Raw genomic sequence first — 18,398 nt, forward strand, 5'->3', positions numbered from 1 at the left:
AAATGTCTCTGTTATATTTATATTTATTTACTTTTTATACCTATATACCTGGACTGACTGTTATTTTTCTTCTTTGGTATACCTGTTATTTAATCTTGCTTTACAATTTTATTGAAGTAAGTGACTGACTAATATTATTTATAACTGAAAGAACAAAATCTGAATTATAATAATGGAATAAGAGAAATTACACGAAGTAAGAAAATTTTGTCTATTATGTGTGCCTAAGTGGACCAATTATCCATCTGCAGGTAAGTGATTACCTTTGCTATTTTTTGTTTTGTTTTGAGGCTACACTGGTAACATAAATCTTTAAGGAGACAATGAGGGCTTATAATTTTGCACTGGAGTAAAAGTGTGCACATAAGATACCCCATGTTTGTCAATAAAGGTTGTTTTATTTTGACAAAAGCTAGAATATTTCAATATAACATCTTGAATTGTAGTTATTCAGCAAATAATGCCAAATGTTGAATTTGGTTTCTTAGTGAAACAGCACAGGTGTCCCTGAAGCTAACATTCCATTAATATTTAAATATGTGAGTGGGATATTAGCTTCAACGTCTCAGTAATTAAGAAGTGCAAAATATACCATAGTTTGCAAAATAAATGTGATCAAGACAATATATTGGAAGTATTCTCTTTAACATGGTTAAGCAACCCACAGAACCCAGTGCAGAACTTTAAGAATCATCACGTAAGCCTTCTGTACATGCCATTTGTAGACAAGCCTGAAATGACACAAAACTAGCAGTGCACAAAAAATCATTAAGTGATTCATTGCAGCTATTTGTATCTTTAATTGTTTTAAGATACAATAGTGGTCAAAAATACTCAAAGTGGATAAGATTAATAAAATAAAAGCTGTTAAGAGGTATTAAAGTGAAGGAAGATGAGTCTACCGAACCTGGAAGAGTTAAATTTCTGTTGACTGTATTGTGTGTGAGTTGCTTACCCCTCTGGTATCCACTCACAAGACTTTTTTCTCCCGTTTTGTACATAGAAATCAATTTTCTTGAAGAGATTCAATATTTAGTGTCCTCACTACAAATACATTTTTTCATTCTTTCTGGAGAGTAACTTTTTCATCTATCTATTTTTTTAAAGATGTACTTGCAGGTAAACGCTATTCAATCACTTCAGCTAAACATGATATTAACATTGTGTCAAAATTATTGACGTCTGAACCTCACTTTCTTGTTATACAATTTAGATTATTTTCGAGATGCAAAGGAATTAAGGACACTAGCTGTCAGATACCAGATATATACAGATTACTTTCTTCAACAAATACAGGATTCATTGGTATCAAATATTCACATGAAATTGTGGAAGATGTTTCTGAAGCTGCACATCTGGAATAGAGAATTATGTGGTAGTGAAAAACAGATCAATGAAAACCGAAAAAAGAAACCTGTAGTATTTGAAATGTGTGATTTTTTTTAAAAAAATGTGGACAGATGAAGTATAAAGGTATTATGAAGAAAAGGTGAGGAAAGCAGTCTATGGATACTTCTTACCAGAAGGGACAAGTTTTGGGGAGTATCTACTGAGGCATCTAGGCATTAGTGTTGTTTAGGGTAGCACATAAACAGAGAAGAAAGTTCAGGTGTATGGGTGTACGTGAGAACTTTCTTTTTCAGTTATTCATACCTGCTTCTCCTTTGCGTCCAATTAGACCAGGTTGACCTTTGTCACCCTTTGCTCCTGGTCTACCAGGAATGCCAGGCTCACCCTTGACACTTAGACCAGATTCTCCTTTTACTCCTGGCAACCCAGCTGCTCCTGGGATGCCATCATTACCTGGAAAACCTTGTTCGCCCTGTATATGAAAGCATTCATGTGTGACTGAAGAGTATTTCCAGAAGAAAGCTATTGAATTATACACAGCAGACATACTTTAAAAAGAACTAGTGCTACTTTTTCAGAAAATCTTTCAAAAAATCTGCGTTCTCTTGTTGTACTACATATGACACTGGTTTCACACTGCACTAACCTTTACCATATATGCCGTTGTTGTTGTTTCATATGTTTATTTCATATGTTTATTTATTAGCTGTTCAGCATGTTTACCATACAACTGGCTTCATCAAAATACATTTTACATATTTCATAAAAGTATAGTTGTTACTAATTTTTACATTATACATTATGCATACATATACATACATCTTTTTAGTAGTTAGTAATTTGTACATATTGCTCACATCATCATTTTACATCTACATAAATACATAAACTTTTTACTAACCAGACAATTTCAGCAATAATCATTATACAGTTTATGTTCAAGAATTAATTATACGGTTTTACACATTTAGTTAATGATAGTTACATTATTTCATTGTTTACGCATTCCTTCCAAATTACTTCCAAGATATTCTTCAATTGAGTAGTATGCTTTATTTTTGAGCCATGTGTCTAATACCTCCTTAAATTTAAAGATGGTGAGGGTTTTGACAGATTATGGCAGTTTATTATATAACTTTAGACTTACATGTTTGTGACTGTTGGGTGTCAGTGACAGCCTGTGGTAAAATACTGAAGTAAGCTGTCAAATACTGAGAAGAAGAACAAAAGAGCAAAGCACTCAATGCTAATGACTTGTTTGCTGAGGGCTAGACTTGAAATGTAGCAAAGTACAATAACTCCATTGTTATTATTATTATTTTTATTATTATTATCTTGATTAATGTATGTATGGGCAAAGAACAAACTGATGATGATATACACTGGAGAACAAAAACAAACCTGCACTATAGTAAACTGACCAGAAATGGATAAAATATGTGGTGTATACAATTAATCTTGAGGCAAATAAATGATTAAAGTTTCAGAATCTTGAAACTACATTATAATCAAAAATGTGATTAACTGTACGAGAGGAAAAAAATCAACTGAAAAGAATATGAAATTACAAGTAGATAGAATCACTGGCCAGTATTTTCTTATCTTCCGGAAGTGAAATTCTACATACTGCTGATAGACATATACAAAAGTAAAAAACTATCCAACATTTCAGAGCTGTTAGTTCTTTCCTCGGAAAGGAAAGAGGGATAGGATGGAGAAGGCTAGGAAGTAGGAGCAGATCACGCTGAACACAGGTTGAGAGGAAATCATCTATTGTGAGATATTCTACTTTTATATGTATCCGTTGACAGTACATATAATTTTGCCTCCTGAAGATGAGAACTGGTCAGACATTCAATCTACTTGCAACTTTATAGCCAAGAATGCCATTTTTATGCCATTCAGAGTGACAAATAAAATCATTACATCAACACATCAAATCTTGGAAACCTTTAATTTGTTCCTGGCATATGATCTGTTCAGATGATTTTGTTGTACTCTACAATTAATTGATATTTAAGTCTGGGGATTACTCTTGATCATTGCTGAATTTTTATATCATGTGTATTTGTAATTCCTGTTCCTGGCATACAATCTGATCAGATGATTTTGTTGTACTCTACAATTAATTGATATTTAAGTCTGGGGATTACTCTTGGTCATTGCTGAGTTTTTATGTCACACTGTATTTGTAATTCATAATACTTCATGTACACAGAGAGGGCAGAAAATAAGTGATACTCCCTAAGATGTGAAGAATGCTGTAATATTCCAGACAGTAGCTGATAATATATTGCCTTGGTAGATTAAAGTGCTAGGAAAGTGCTGAAAGAAGAACAGGGGTTATCCCTCTACAACTCCCAATGTATCATCAGTTACTTCTGCAGCTCACAATTACCATTTTTCATCAGAATGTAAAAATTTATGGGTGGCACTCACTGAATCAACATTTGTATGTCGACATCACTAATATATGCAGATCTGATTCTCACAATTAATCAGTGTAAATATTTTATGAACCTATTTGAACAGTCTGTCTGTAGTCACTCACATCACTTTTCTGGGTAAATGTATTAGAAAAAGTTCAGTGACTCAAACTGACCACTATTTATGACTATCAGTTTTCTATTAAGTGGTGTTTTGTGGGGAGTTACCATTTTTTATGACATGAGTGACAACTTCACTATGGAAATATGTACTAAAGAAATTGTCACTAAAGAGAGTTAATTTATATAGTTTGTAAACCAGTTTATTTCAACCATAAAAATAGCTAATAGAAGAAGCTGATCATCTTCATTATGAGTTCTGGAAATAATAAATGAGAAGTAATCTCAAGCTCAAATCAACAATATCATATCCCTATTAGGATACAAATCAAACCAGTTTCAGAGAACAAGACACCGGAAATTCAGCATTATCAAGGAGCAACATCAGTATGACTAAGTTAGTAACATTACAAACTCTAATTGTGTCATTGTATAATTGAGTCACATTAAGATTTAATTAGATTTTTAAATTTGTGTGCTTTTCAACTGAGCTCTAACTGTAACTGTTCCTGTTTTGGAAACTAGCTACCCCTTTATCTTGAGTACTGGATTCTGGAGGACTGTGATCAAGCAGAAATGTATCAGAGCTTACCAAATCTCTTCATCTAAATTCATACATTATATTTATACAACAAACATCAATACGCTCTGGAAAACTGATAAATAAACCATTTTTGACATCTCTGTTTGAAAATTTCAAGAAACAACACATAGTAATGAAAATCATGTGGTATCTGGAACCTAAATGAACTTCAAAGGCAAACTAGTGATCCAAATTCCTACCAAGTAACTGCACTTCAGCACCACATATGCAGTTGGAAAAAATATTATCAGTTCAGTGCTGAAGTTTATACTATCTTCTGAAAGTACTTCAGTTTTATGAATCAAGTCAGCACATAAGGTTACTCACTAATCAACACATACACCAGCAAATAATTAGAATTAAAAAGACCCCTAAAACACAGAGGACATTGGGGAAGTACTATAAAATGTATGACCAAATACGTACGTCATGAAAACATTTTGACAGGAGGCATTAATGTGCAGACTGAAAGAAAAAGTCATTCAGATCTGCTTCCTGAGTATACGCTGCTTACAAATAGGTCAACAGATACCGAAAAAAGATTAATCAGATTATAGTACCCTTCAATCAAAAATTAATTTCAACCCATATCTCAGGACATTTACTGAAAACAACTGGAGATCCCCAAATCATTACTTAGGAGAACTCAAATAAGCCAGGGGGCTATTTCCAAGAATAATGAAAAATAAATTATGAATGCAATAGTACAGAAATAACACACCAATTCAAATTATAAGGTATTAATTAAAGTTAAGCCCAACAGGAACCTAGCAATCCTTTTGGAAGTCTCTCAGGATATTGGTCTCTCTCTGAGCTCATAAAAAATGTAAATAGTGGAGACATCTATGGTGAGGCTGTAGAAGTGAGAATAAAGGACTGGAATGACCAAGAACCCAACCAACAATGGCATCAATTCACCAAAATTTGAAAACAAACTTGACAGATCATCACTTGCAAAATGTTCTCACTGTGAACAAAACTCACTGGCAAAAATTAAACGGGATTTCAAACGAAATAACACATTGAATGTCTATAGAACATTAAAGAAGAGTTCGCAAATTATTTGACCACCAATCTCTGCTTTAAAACTTCTGGTGTGGTGTTGGAAACACGTAAGGGGAAAATATAAATTTTTAGCTACATATTTCAAAGACTTTCAAAATTTTGATCATCCAACGATAATCCTATAATTGAAAAGATAGAATGACATAAAAAATCAGGTACCTGTCAATATAAGCATCCATACAATAGTTTATGGGTTGGGGGGCTAAGCCTCGGGGTATGGGGTACTTTTAATATTTCGGATTTTAGAAGACAAATGGCAACATATAAGTAGCCATTAAAAAGTTACAGTGTTGACCTGTTAAAAACCTGCATAATACTAACTTTTAAATCATTTTCTTGAAATAAAAACATCAGACTGCGCTACATTTTTTTCCTTTCCCTGAGAGCTATGGAAGGGGGGGGGGGGGGAGGCTGCCTCCACTTGCCCCCAGGTAGGGGCACAGGCACCCTTGCTGCAGCAGAAAGTAGTATAATTGCCAAAACATGGAAAATACAATGCGGAAATTCACCCAGAAATGTCATGCAATTCTTACAAATATCTGCAACCACTTAAGAAATCTCTGAAGATTACTCTGCCCACCCAAAAGAAATGGGGAAAACAAAGAGCTATAACTATAGAGTGATATCTTTATTAGAATTTTCTTATAAAATTGTCTCAGAAATATTACTCAAGTGACTGATCTTCTAACTGGAAAAATATCAGGAAAGATATGGAAAAGGAAGACCTTGTGCAGAACAAATTATGAATATTAAAAATCATTCTAAAAACCTGTAACGGCAGACAGATGGTGATCACATTAGCTGGCTTTAACAGTCAGAGATGTAGGTCTTGAGATATTAGAAGGACACAAAGACACATGAACTTCAGAGAAGTAACCAAAGTTTGATTGTCGGACAAAATATCTAAAAATTTTGGTATTAAATCAAGAGTGCAATAGGAAGACACTCTTTCTTTCGTATCGTTAATTAGCATGTGAGGTAGAGAAGTCAGTAGAATCACTTGGAACAGGCACAATCAAAATTCAATGTTCCTTAATGTGAAGGTAAGATATTACAACACTGTACCTGAGGCAGAAGAATTATAAGGATCAGAAACTTTGATTACAAAAATGATGAAATTATTTTTTTTTTCAGTACAGTCTGCACATGTGGACTCTGTGTGAAAACAGAATACCATGAGCTACATCAACATCCTAAGCAATATCCACCACTTTTAGGAACAGCTGACTGAAATTGTATGATTCCAATTTCAGAATGACAATTCTAGGCAGACCAGAATAATTCTCAATCTTACTCTCCAGTAGCTAAGAGAAATTAGCTGCTTGAAACTGAAACATACCTTCAAGAAATAGGCATTAGAGAGGACATTATATAGTATAGAAATAAACTCAAAATTGTAACTGATAATAACTAGTTTATGAAAAAACAAACGATCAGATACAATAACACTTGGATAGAAGAAAGCATAAAAAATTCAGTCCCATTCAGGATACTACATAAATACAACTACAACATGTCACTTTCTGGAGTAAAAGTAAACATGTTTTTATCTTTATATGTTGAGGAGATATTCTTGTGATATGAAGTCATAAGTTCACCACATTTTAAACAAATATCTATGAAATATGTATACAATTAAATTAGTAAAATTCTTTTTATGCTTAGTTCTTTTTATGCTCAAGGATGTAATACAACACCACAAAATAAATGCAAATGCCATCAGTATTAACAACATTACCTACAATTATCCTCTGTTCTTTTTGAGATCTGCAATACTGAAATATCATGTTAATCAGTTAGAGATCCCTGTAAGGGACAAAATTATGAAATAGGTAATAAAGTGACTGCAATGCTCACAATTTGTTCAGTATCTAAATTACAACTCACTTTGTCTCCTTTCGCGCCAGGCAAGCCAGGTATTCCTGTTCGTCCCTGTCTTCCAGGTGGACCTAAATTGCCTTTGGGACCTTCTCTGCCTTGATCTCCACGGTCACCAGGCAATCCTGGAGGACCTCTGACTAAATTCGCTGATAAAATAACTGAATCACCTTTTTGCCCTTGGATTCCTGGTTGTCCTGGTCGTCCTGCCAAACCCTAAGGAAAGTTCATAATAAGACATTTAATTTTCAAATAATTACTTTAAACACAGAATAAATAAAATTGAAATCACTTGTGTAAACGGGCAGTATGTCACCACATATTACTGCAATCTTCTTTTATGTCTCAGGTGCCTATGACCTTTGTGAAAGGTATCTATATTCTGCTTTACACCTGTTGGGCACATGGTTGATTGAGGAATAAGATGGTGGCCCCACACAGAATGTCAATATCCCTTTCTCAAGGAACAATCCTAAACCTAACCCTGTACACAAAATTTACTATTTATATTGAAAGTTCCCTACCCCTGACTGTTGAACTGTTATAATACACAGATAATACATGTCAATATTCAACTACCATGTATCACCAAAATACCTACGGTTGCCTAGGTCATATTACTCTAAATTAATTGGCAGTTGGCTGATAAAAAATGGACAGACAATATCATATTGTAAAACACTAATAATGTTGTTTACTCATACACATGTGGAGTAGCTTTACAATTCGAAGAACTAATATAAGACTCATGAATGATATGGTATGCCCACATCAGACATCTGAGACCAAATGAAAAAACTGTCTCCACGGGTTCTTGATAGGGTGCAGATCCTTACGTAATGCCCAGTCTTCATCAGTTGCCGGTACAACTTCAATTAGATTATGGTGCAATTTTCTATCACAGTGATATCAAGACAGCATTACCCAAATGGGACAAAATACGTTGCCACTACATCAGAATCTGTATCAAAGCAATATCTTCAACACCAACAAAGTACACTATTAGGAATAGCAGAGATGCTCTTCACCAAATACCAATGAAATACAATAAATACAACAATCATAGTGATATAACAGAAATGCAATGAACAGAATGGGAAAACCACTAACTTACACTTTACTTTTTGGAAACACCTACTTCTAAGATTCCAAGATACAGACAAGGCAGCACCTATTTGCACAACATCTTCCTTATCACTAACTGTTTCACTCAATACATGGGTGATTTTTCTTCTTTTTTTCCTATTTAAAATTTATAACAACAACATATGTATTAATTCAATGGTATGCTCATGTTAGTACTGTTGTTGTTGTGGTCTTCAGTTCTGAGACTGGTTTGATGCAGCTCTCCATGCTACTCTATCCTGTGCAAGCTTCTTCATCCCAGTACCTACTGCAGCCTACATCCTTCTGAATCTGCTTAGTGTATTCATTTATTGGTCTCCTTCTACGATTTTTACCCTCCACGCTGCCCTTCAGTACTAGATTGGTGATCCCTTGATGCCTCAGAACATGTCCTACCAACCGATCCCTTCTTCTGGTCAAGTTGTGCCACAAACTCCTCTTCTCCCCAATTCTATTCAATACCTCCTCATTAGTTATGTGATCTACCCATCTAATCTTCAGCATTCTTCTGTAGCACCACATTTCGAAAGCTTCTATTCTCTTCTTGTCTAAACATGTTTCATTTCCATACATGGCTACACTCCATACAAATACTTTCAGAAACAACTTCCTGACACTTAAATCTATACTCAATGTTAACAAATTTCTCTTCTTCAGAAACGCTTTCCTTGCCATTGCCAGTCTACATTTTATATCCTCTCTACTTCGACCATCATCAGTTATTTTGCTCCCCAAATAGCAAAACTCTTTTACTACTTTAAGTGTCTCATTTCCTAATCTAATTCCCTCAGCATCACCTGACTTAATTCAGCTACATTCCATTATCCTCGTTTTGCTTTTGTTGATGTTCATCTTATACCCTCCTTTCAAGACACTGTCCATTCCGTTCAACTGCTCTTGCAAGTCCTTTGCTGTCTATGAGAGAATTACAATGTCATCGGCGAACCTCAAAGTTTTTATTTCTTCTCCATGGATTTTAATCCTATTCCGAATTTTTCTTCTGTTTCCTTCACTGCTTGCTCAATATACAGATTGAACAACATTGGGGAGAGGCTACAACCCTGTCTTACTCCCTTCCAAACCACTGCTTCTCTTTCATGTCCCTTGACTCTTATAACTGCCATCTGGTTTCTGTGCAAATTGTAAATAGCCTTTCGCTCCCTGTATTTTACCCCTGCCACCTTCAGAATTTGAAAGAGAGTATTCCAGTAAACATTGTCAAAAGCTTTCTCTAAGTCTACAAATGCTAGAAACGTAGGTTTGCCTTTCCTTAATCTTTCTTGTAAGATAAGTCGTAGGGTCAGTATTGCCTCACGTGTTCCAACATTTCTACGGAATCCAAACTGATCTTTCCCGAGGTCGGCTTCTACCAGTTTTTCCATTCATCTGTAAAGAATTTGCGTTAATATTTTGCAGCTGTGACTTATTAAACTGATAGTTCGGGAATTTTCACATCTGTCAACACCTGCTTTCTTTGGGATTGGAATTATTACATTCTTCTTGAAGTCTGAGGGAATTTCCCCCGTCTCATACATCTTGCTCACCAGATGGTAGAGTTTTGTCAGGACTGGCTCTCCCAAGGCTGTCAGTAGTTCTAATGGAATGTTGTCTACTCCCGGGGCCTTATTTCAACTTAGGTCTTTCAGTGCTCTGTCAAACTCTTCACGCAGTATCATATCTACCATTTCATCTTCATCTACATCCTCTTCCATTTCCATAATATTGTCCTCAAGAACATCGCCTCTGTATAGACCCTCTATATACTCCTTCCACCTTTCTGCTTTCCCTTCTTTGCTTAGAACTGGGTTTCCATCTGAGCTCTTGATATTCATACAAGTGGTTCTCTTTTCTCCAAAGGTCTGTTTAATTTTCCTGTAGGCAGTATCTATCTTACCCCTCATGAGATAAGCCTCTACATCCTCTAAATGTTAGTACTAAGACTCATTACTGATCCAAAACATTATCAGAGAACAGCAGTTTCTTGTTCTCCAGTCTGTTATCTTCAATATTGTATCACCTGTAGGTTTATATGAGTGGAATGATTTTATTTACGACTGTGTGCAGTTACTGAAGTTCTCAACTCTGTGACTTTCTCTCCTTCTCTTCGCCACTCTGTCCTCTTTCATTTATTATTAAGATGACTATCAAGGTTTGTCTTGAAAACATACATCTCTTGTGTAGTCACATCTGTATTTGAAAGGTACAACTGACAATGAATGCTGTAGCACCATCTGATATTGCCAATGTTTTCCCCAATTGCTGTCTTGCATTGCTATTCTTTAGGCATCAGTCTTCACGGAGCTTCCTTTTACTCCATGTGACTGAAAGGCAACCATTGTAGAAAAAAACAAACACTTCATAGGAGGTTAGTCGAACCGAAACTAATAGTAATATTGGCAATAAGAAAAAGATTAGCAGAAATGCTTTACTCACAGCTGGTCCTGGTGCCCCAGCAATTCCAGGTATTCCATCAGCTCCAGCCTCTCCAGGTGCACCTCTCTCTCCAGGTGGCCCTCTTGGTCCTGGCTGCCCAGGAATACCATCATTTCCACGGTCTCCCTTCTCACCTCGTGCTCCAGGTGTACAGTATTCACACCGACCACCTATCTCTCCTTTTTGCCCAGGTAAACCTAGACAAATATTTGTAAAATAATATTAGACACTGATTACTGTTACAACAATAATGGAAATTTTAGGATGAAAATAAGAAACAATAATTAAAAATGTGGAGATACATATATCCACCAGCAGATGTATGATGAGTGATCTTGATGCATATTCAAAAAGCAGAAGAATCAAACTAATTTTCTGCTTTAGCTCTTTTTCTAGTATTTGCACAGTCTCTCTCTCTCTCTCTCTCTCTCTCTGTCTGTCTTTGTCTCTCTCTCTCTCTGTCTCTCTCTCTGCCACCAGTAAGGAGACACTGCACTGCACTAAGCAGGATTTCTACATAAATATCAGTCCCATAGGGATTGTGAGGATAAGATTAGAACAATTACTGCATAAACAAAGGCATTCAAACAATCATTCTTCCCATGCTCCATAAGTGCATGGAACAGGAAGAAACCCTTATAACTGGTCAATGGGATATACCCTCTGTCAAGCACCTCACAATGGTTTGCAGAGTGTAGAATTTGATGTAAACAGGATTTCAGCAGTTCTATGTGATAATATACAGCTTCTTTCAACATTAGTAATGATGAAGGGTAACCTCTGTCCACTTGTTGCTTCAAATACTTCCCTGTCAAAAGTTAATACTTATGTATCAAAAGTCACAAAACTAGAAATCTAGGGCACCATATATATGCGAAAGATTTGCTGAAGACACCACTACAGTCAAATGTAGATCACTGTTGTTGTTGGAGAGTATATGTGGTGTGTAGAGGACCTTTATCCTACATGAACTGCAAACAATGTGATCTTGGCTCTCATAAAAGAAAAGGCACCAATCCTGAAGACCAAAAGGTTTAAAATTTCACAGAGTGGCTATACATTCCTATATGTCTGCAATGTTTGAGGCAAACTGAACTGCTAGTTTTCTAGGGTAAAAGGTGTCAGCTAGTATGCCTCACTGATGGATCCTGATGCACAGTGGTTACTTCAATCATGGAACTGTTTTCAAAAGGAAAGTAGATAAAATTTTATAAAAAGTGTGATGTACCAGCTGATAACTTTTACCCGAGAAAGAATGGCAGTCCATTGTGCCTCAAATATGGTGGATGAAATTTAATCTCTTTGCTGAAGAGATAGGCAACGGCCTTGCCACAGTGGATACACCGGTTCCCGTGAGATCACCGAAGTTAAGCGCTGTCGGGCGTGGCCGGCGCTTGGATGGGTCACCATCCCGCCGCCACGTGCTGTTGCCATTTTTCGGGGTGCACTCAGCCTCGTGATGCCAATTGAGGAGCTACTCGACCGAATAGTAGCGGCTCCGGTCAAAGAAAACCGTCATAACGACCGGGAGAGCGGTGTGCTGACCCCATGCCCCTCCTATCCGCATCCTCACCTGAGGATGATACGGCGGTCGGATGGTCCCGATGGGTCGCTTGCGGCCTGTAGACGGAGTTTAGTTTTAGTTTTTTTGCTGAAGAGATACTGGAACTCCACTATGTTGTCATCATTTACTGACATGGTGTGGCAACAACTGTGTGTGAGGCCTTGCCACCAAGATGCAGCAAGTTAAATAAACATCTCGTGCTTCCACAGTATATGTAAGAACCATTTGATAGCAATTTCAATTTGCAGAAAAACATAAATTACAAATTATTGATACCCTATGTAATATATTGATTCCAGGTTCTGTGTTGCAAAATTTTGTACAGATCCTGGATGGTAATCATGAATAATCACTATGCTGTCCCATACAAAAATCAGGTTCACTTCTGGATTTCTTGCACCCTGCATCCCTTATATGGAGAGAGAGTCACTTACGTATTTTGCTGAGTTCAGTTTCAACACACTTACATGATACATACAGCTTCAAAAAGATGATAATTTCATTGTATAATCAGATACAGCCATACTGAGATGGTGTCTCTCTCTTGAGCGCAGCAGCCAAATCAGAATGAACAAAAGTGAACATATAAAAGAAAAGGACATTACTTTCAATGTTCTGTGATACTACTGTCACTTTTACATTCCCTTTTTTAGCACAAAACTTTACACTGTATTTCATTCAATATTTATGAAATTATGAGAGAACAGCACATTGCTTGACTACAACAGTTTTATCTATTTTTCATCTTACAATTAACTTCAACAACAAAAATGCAGAAAATTTAACTTTACTATTTTTCTACAACAAAAGTTTACATTCGCCACAGCAATGTCTGATTAATCAAAGCTTATAGCTACACACAGAATGAAAAGTAACAGCTAGCAAATCTTTCTACGTAATGAGGGGGAGGAGTGAAAAACACAACTATTCTGGTATGGTAATATATTTTTTCATTATTAAAAAGGGATTTCATGTCTCTCAAAACATTCTTATGAAAATGTCATCAAAAATCTTTTAACTGTTGATTTTCTCAGTATTCTGATATTTAAGGGGAATGACTGCTAAAAGTGAGAAACTAAAGTAGAAAGAGAGTATACACCTTACATCTTGGCTGTAATTATAACTAAATACCAATGTTAGAATAAAAATATAATGAGTCAGTAGGTGTACCTCTTAGTTTCATGTGGACATGGATATATGTGTAAATTTTCAATATCATTTGCTTTACTAATCACAGGCTTCTATTAGTTTTTCAATACAATGAAGTAGTCACTAGAAAGCATTCATACAGACCTGGACGTCCTGGGGTACCAGGCCTTCCATCTCTTCCTTTTTCTCCAGGAGGACCAGCAACACCTGGAGGACCTGGAATACCATCCCTTGAATCTCCAGGGAAGCCTCTTGGACCAGCAATACCCCTTTCTCCTTTTTGTCCTTTCTCACCATCCCTTCCAGGTGCACCATCCATACCTTTTGGGCCCTAAGAAGAATATAACCTAAATGTGAGTGAAGTGAATGCTATGCTCAACTTTTTCACTGGCCATATATCAGGAGCTGTGTTCCTTCGAACCCCCCTCCCCTTCTATTCATCAATTCCTCATATAATTTGAACCAAATAGAAACAAATGATTTTAACGAAAGGTTATTACACCATACTCAAAGATTGTTGGGTGAGAGTAAATATTACATCCACGTGTTGTGAAATTTAGTAATGATGATAAGAAATTTTCTATAACTGGACAGATAGAGAGAGAGGGGGGGGGAGGGGGGGAGGGGGGGGAGAGGGAAGGAGGGATGATTTTGAAAGAGCTGTTGTCTCTGTGATTGAAAAAAAATTATATCTCTCATGGTTGTTCAGGATAAAGAGGTAATGGTATTAAATACCATCAGCATTTAAAGAAAAGTGTAATAGAGAAAGCAGTGTCATTTCTGTTGCCCCAAGTCAGTGTTGGGTTGTCATGGTTATTAAAAGATGGCTGCAGGGGTGGCCAGATGCCTTCCTTGTCACCACCATCCTCTTACCGCTCAACGGTGGAATATGTGTACTCCAGCTGTCTGTGGGCACTGTTATTCATATGGAGATGAGCAGAGTTTTTGAAATGTCTGCAAATTGTGAAACTGAGGCAGATCTTGTGTACAAGAAAGACTGCCAAGAAGAGCTGTGGAATGAACAGAATATGGAAGAAGATCAATTGGACAACCACAAACACAATGGAATGAACAGGAGAAGGAAGATGCAGACAGAAAAGGCCTACAATGGAAGGAAAAGCTGAACAAGAGATAGTGGGAGGGAAAAAAAAGAGATTGGATGAAGCTCTGGGAGAGACCAGCATAAGCAGAAAAATGTTAGACAGAAAAATATTTAATCTTAAATTATGTATCATATGTTCAACCTGTTTTGCCAAATTGTCCATTACGTTCATAATAACAATTTATTTTTATTTATTTATTTATTTTGATCCAACATCAACTGATTACAAAAAAAAGTTTTCTTTGTTCCAATCTTCTGGATAAGTCAGAGCCTTACTTACTGGAGTTACATATTATTGCATATTATGTATGGCATTATTATCTAAATTTAGTTGAGAGAACAATGTTACATATATGGACTATACATAAAACCAATTTGCTATTGGAATACATAGATTAAGGAATTTACAGTTTGCAACAAAGTATTCAGGTCTGAGATTCAAATATTTACAGTTTGTGACACAATCTAAGATCTGAGACTCATATATTTTTAGATATATGGTCTTCCATCATATGAGTGTACTAAATCTAGAAACTCATCTATTGAATATACAGGATTGTTTAGGAGCCATAATTTTAATTTCTTTTTTAGTTTTGTAATGGTCAATTTGGAGATATTAGGATGGAAACAACTGAGTATTTTTATGCCTGCTTAGTGAGGGCTTTTCTCATAAAGTGTTATTCTATGAGAGATGTTGTGGGGTCTCTCTCTACCTCTAGTGTTGTGATCGTGTATTTCTTTATTAAGTGTTTTGTTACTGTTTACTGCCATAATGATCATCTTAAATACATACAGATTATTAACAGTTAGTATTTTAAATTTTTTAAACAAATGTCTGTAGGACCCCCTGGCACATTTCTTTCCCATAATCCTAAGTGCCTTCTTTTGTAGGATAAGTACACATTTCATATTACCTTTACTACTGGATCCCCATACCTAAACTCCCTTTGTGATTGTTTTGGTGCGACAGTTGACATAATGGTAACAAAACTCAGCAGATACTACCAAATTCAAACTTACTTTAGAGTGTTACAGAATTAACTATTATCTCCTCATGTCTGTAGCAAGAACAGGTATGATAAGTGAGGTATAAAAAGGAGAGAACAGTGAATAACTTAAGTACCACCAGCTTTAATATATGTAAATGGAAGAAGCACTGGATAAATCTGACATTTGCCTATAAATTTAACAGCAACAAAAACTAATTACAACACTTATTACTTTCAGTAGTTATTTATCTTTGGAAAAAAATGAAGATTAGGTATGAAATACACTTGAAAAATACTGACAGAAAGCAACAATGTCAAAACAAGATGAGCAACACAAATAATGTATTTCCATATGTGAATAGCTGAAAATACAAACATGCAATATCAAAATTAAGTTACTGAAGTGACACAATCTATTAGGAGTACATCAAAAGTGTTAGTACTGCTGACCATCATATGACCTGTTCCAGTACACTCAAAAATAAATTTTGGTAAAAGGAAGCTTCTTCCCTCATCTATTCGCTAGAACTTTGCATTTATAATGACTCAAACTGGTACTCGTAAGTCAAGAAACAGCACACCTTTATGCACCAATCTGAATGCCATTACATTAATATGAAAAAAAAGAATATTTAAAAAATAGTAGTGTTGAAAAACCCAAATCTTGAAAACTAGAGATATTAAAATTCACACAGAATCTTTAGTTATGACGTTAGGATGAAAATGTTACACTGAGTGCTCATAACTTGTGTAAGTGTTAAATATTTTATAACTAGTATGTGGCATTTATTTCTAGTATAGGGAAAAAGAAGTTCAGTGTGGATCAATCAAATTGTTAAGTGAGAAAGAAGACAGTGAAGTTGAAGTTCAACAAAAGTATAATAGCCAGGATGAAATTGATGTTGAAAATAGGTGGACTGATGTGCAGTGAACAAAATTTAGGCCTGGAAAAACACTTAACACAGAATGAAAGGTGTAACATCAACAACTCCAAGAAAAAAAATCTTAAAACAAGTTCTCTTCACTGCGAAACTAATGAGCCAAAGGAAAATAAATCGCAATCTGCTCAAATACAAAAACGTTAGGGCAACCAGGGCAACCAGTGTAGCGAAGAAAGGCATAATATAAGCAAAGTATTGTTTTTATCAGACAGTCATGGCAGAAACCGTGTAAAAATGTTGAATGACGTATTACCAAGTAACTATATGTGTACATCATTGGAGGACCATTTTGCAAAACTCACTGTAAGCAAAATTATAATTTTTAGGAGACACGTTTAATTAATTAACAAGCAAGTTGAGAGGGAATTTTTTTACAATTATCTAATTTCATACAGTTCTGAAGATGTTTTGAGATGGTCTTTGCATAAACATAAAATTTTTGATAGTTTATCAACTGCTGGGAGTAGAAAAAGAGTTTTCTTTTTCATAACTTGCTTTATGCTCAAACTAGATCCATGATACTTGAATATTAAATGCTTGTTTTCTACATTAGAAGTTTTAAAATAATTTTTCTTTTTTCTCTCATACACAACCTCAGGAGACTCTTCATCCATATAAATTCTCCTTAAGGTGTCATGATTTTCATACTCCTCACCATTTCAGAGAGTATGCCAATATTTCTTTAGAAATATGTTTTAAGCTTAGGAAAACCAGTCATCCCCACACATCAGCACTTTCCAAACTTTGCTAGAGTATTCCTGTGTTCACAGGGTGGTATGATTTCTTCTATCCTCTAATACTCCTTCTTGACACTATTGAATACATGATATGGTGGCATAAAACTGTTTGCTTATAGGAAAATAGTTGGTAAGTTCAGAGAACACTTTAGTGAGTTCATAAAATGTGCCAGCATACAGAGCATTATAGAATCTTGGCTCTGACTATGCATTAGTCTGAAAAAAGCTCAAGCTACAATCCTCTCTTAACCATATCTCTAATCCTCTCTTCCAAATAATGTAGGAGAAAATGTTGTAGTGCAGATGTAATTTCATTTGCACCTCTTCCAGCTTCTGTTTCAAACCAGGTATATTGAAATATGTTATCACTACCTTGACTACCTTGTTTTGGTCATCTATCACTACAGTCAGGTTTGGGAACCATATCCATCACATGTAAAAGACTTCTCCAGTCAAGAGCTATGGCAGAGGTTGATTTGTCGCATGTCAAGACAACTTTTACAGTGTCTTCAGAGTATTTGTTCATGATGCTGTGGAACTTCTTTGCATGGGCTTTATGCAAGTGTAGGTTAGTTTTACACACTTCCTGGTGATCTTCAGTTACTGTGACCTTTGTTTTCAGTCTGAGCTCCTTGCATATTGAACAGGTGTCACTGTGAGGGGTACCAAAGCCGAGATCCAAATTCTTATAGAATACTGTCTTAAATTTTGACACAGAACAGCTTTTAGTGCCTACTTGTCTTTGTTCTTTGCATAAATTTTTCCACATTATATTTACATGTAATTTTGGGGGCAAATAAGACCGACTCATGTTTCCTCTGCTGTAATGACGTTTCTGCACTTATACTTCAAAATGTGCTTCAAAATATGTTCTTTCACTTGTTTATTTATTTATTTATTCATCCGTAGACAACTTGTGTTGTATGGATGTCGTCA

The 18,398-nt window shown here is 35.7% G+C and overlaps 1 protein-coding gene across 1 annotated transcript in view; it reads right to left on the reverse strand.

The window, feature by feature from the left end:
- LOC126262876 (collagen alpha-2(IV) chain) overlaps positions 1-18,398 on the reverse strand; it is a 294,377-nt gene that overhangs the window by 102,126 nt on the left and 173,853 nt on the right. Inside the window, exons 11-14 of the mRNA XM_049959745.1 lie at positions 13,838-14,024; positions 10,981-11,177; positions 7,432-7,638; positions 1,654-1,822 (exon numbers count right to left, since the gene is read on the reverse strand). Coding sequence (XP_049815702.1) covers positions 1,654-1,822; positions 7,432-7,638; positions 10,981-11,177; positions 13,838-14,024 — 760 coding nt within the window. The remainder of the gene's footprint in view (positions 1-1,653; positions 1,823-7,431; positions 7,639-10,980; positions 11,178-13,837; positions 14,025-18,398) is intronic.

The sequence above is a fragment of the Schistocerca nitens genome, chromosome 6 (assembly GCF_023898315.1).
Source record: "Schistocerca nitens isolate TAMUIC-IGC-003100 chromosome 6, iqSchNite1.1, whole genome shotgun sequence".
Classification (NCBI taxonomy): Eukaryota; Metazoa; Arthropoda; class Insecta; order Orthoptera; family Acrididae; genus Schistocerca; species Schistocerca nitens.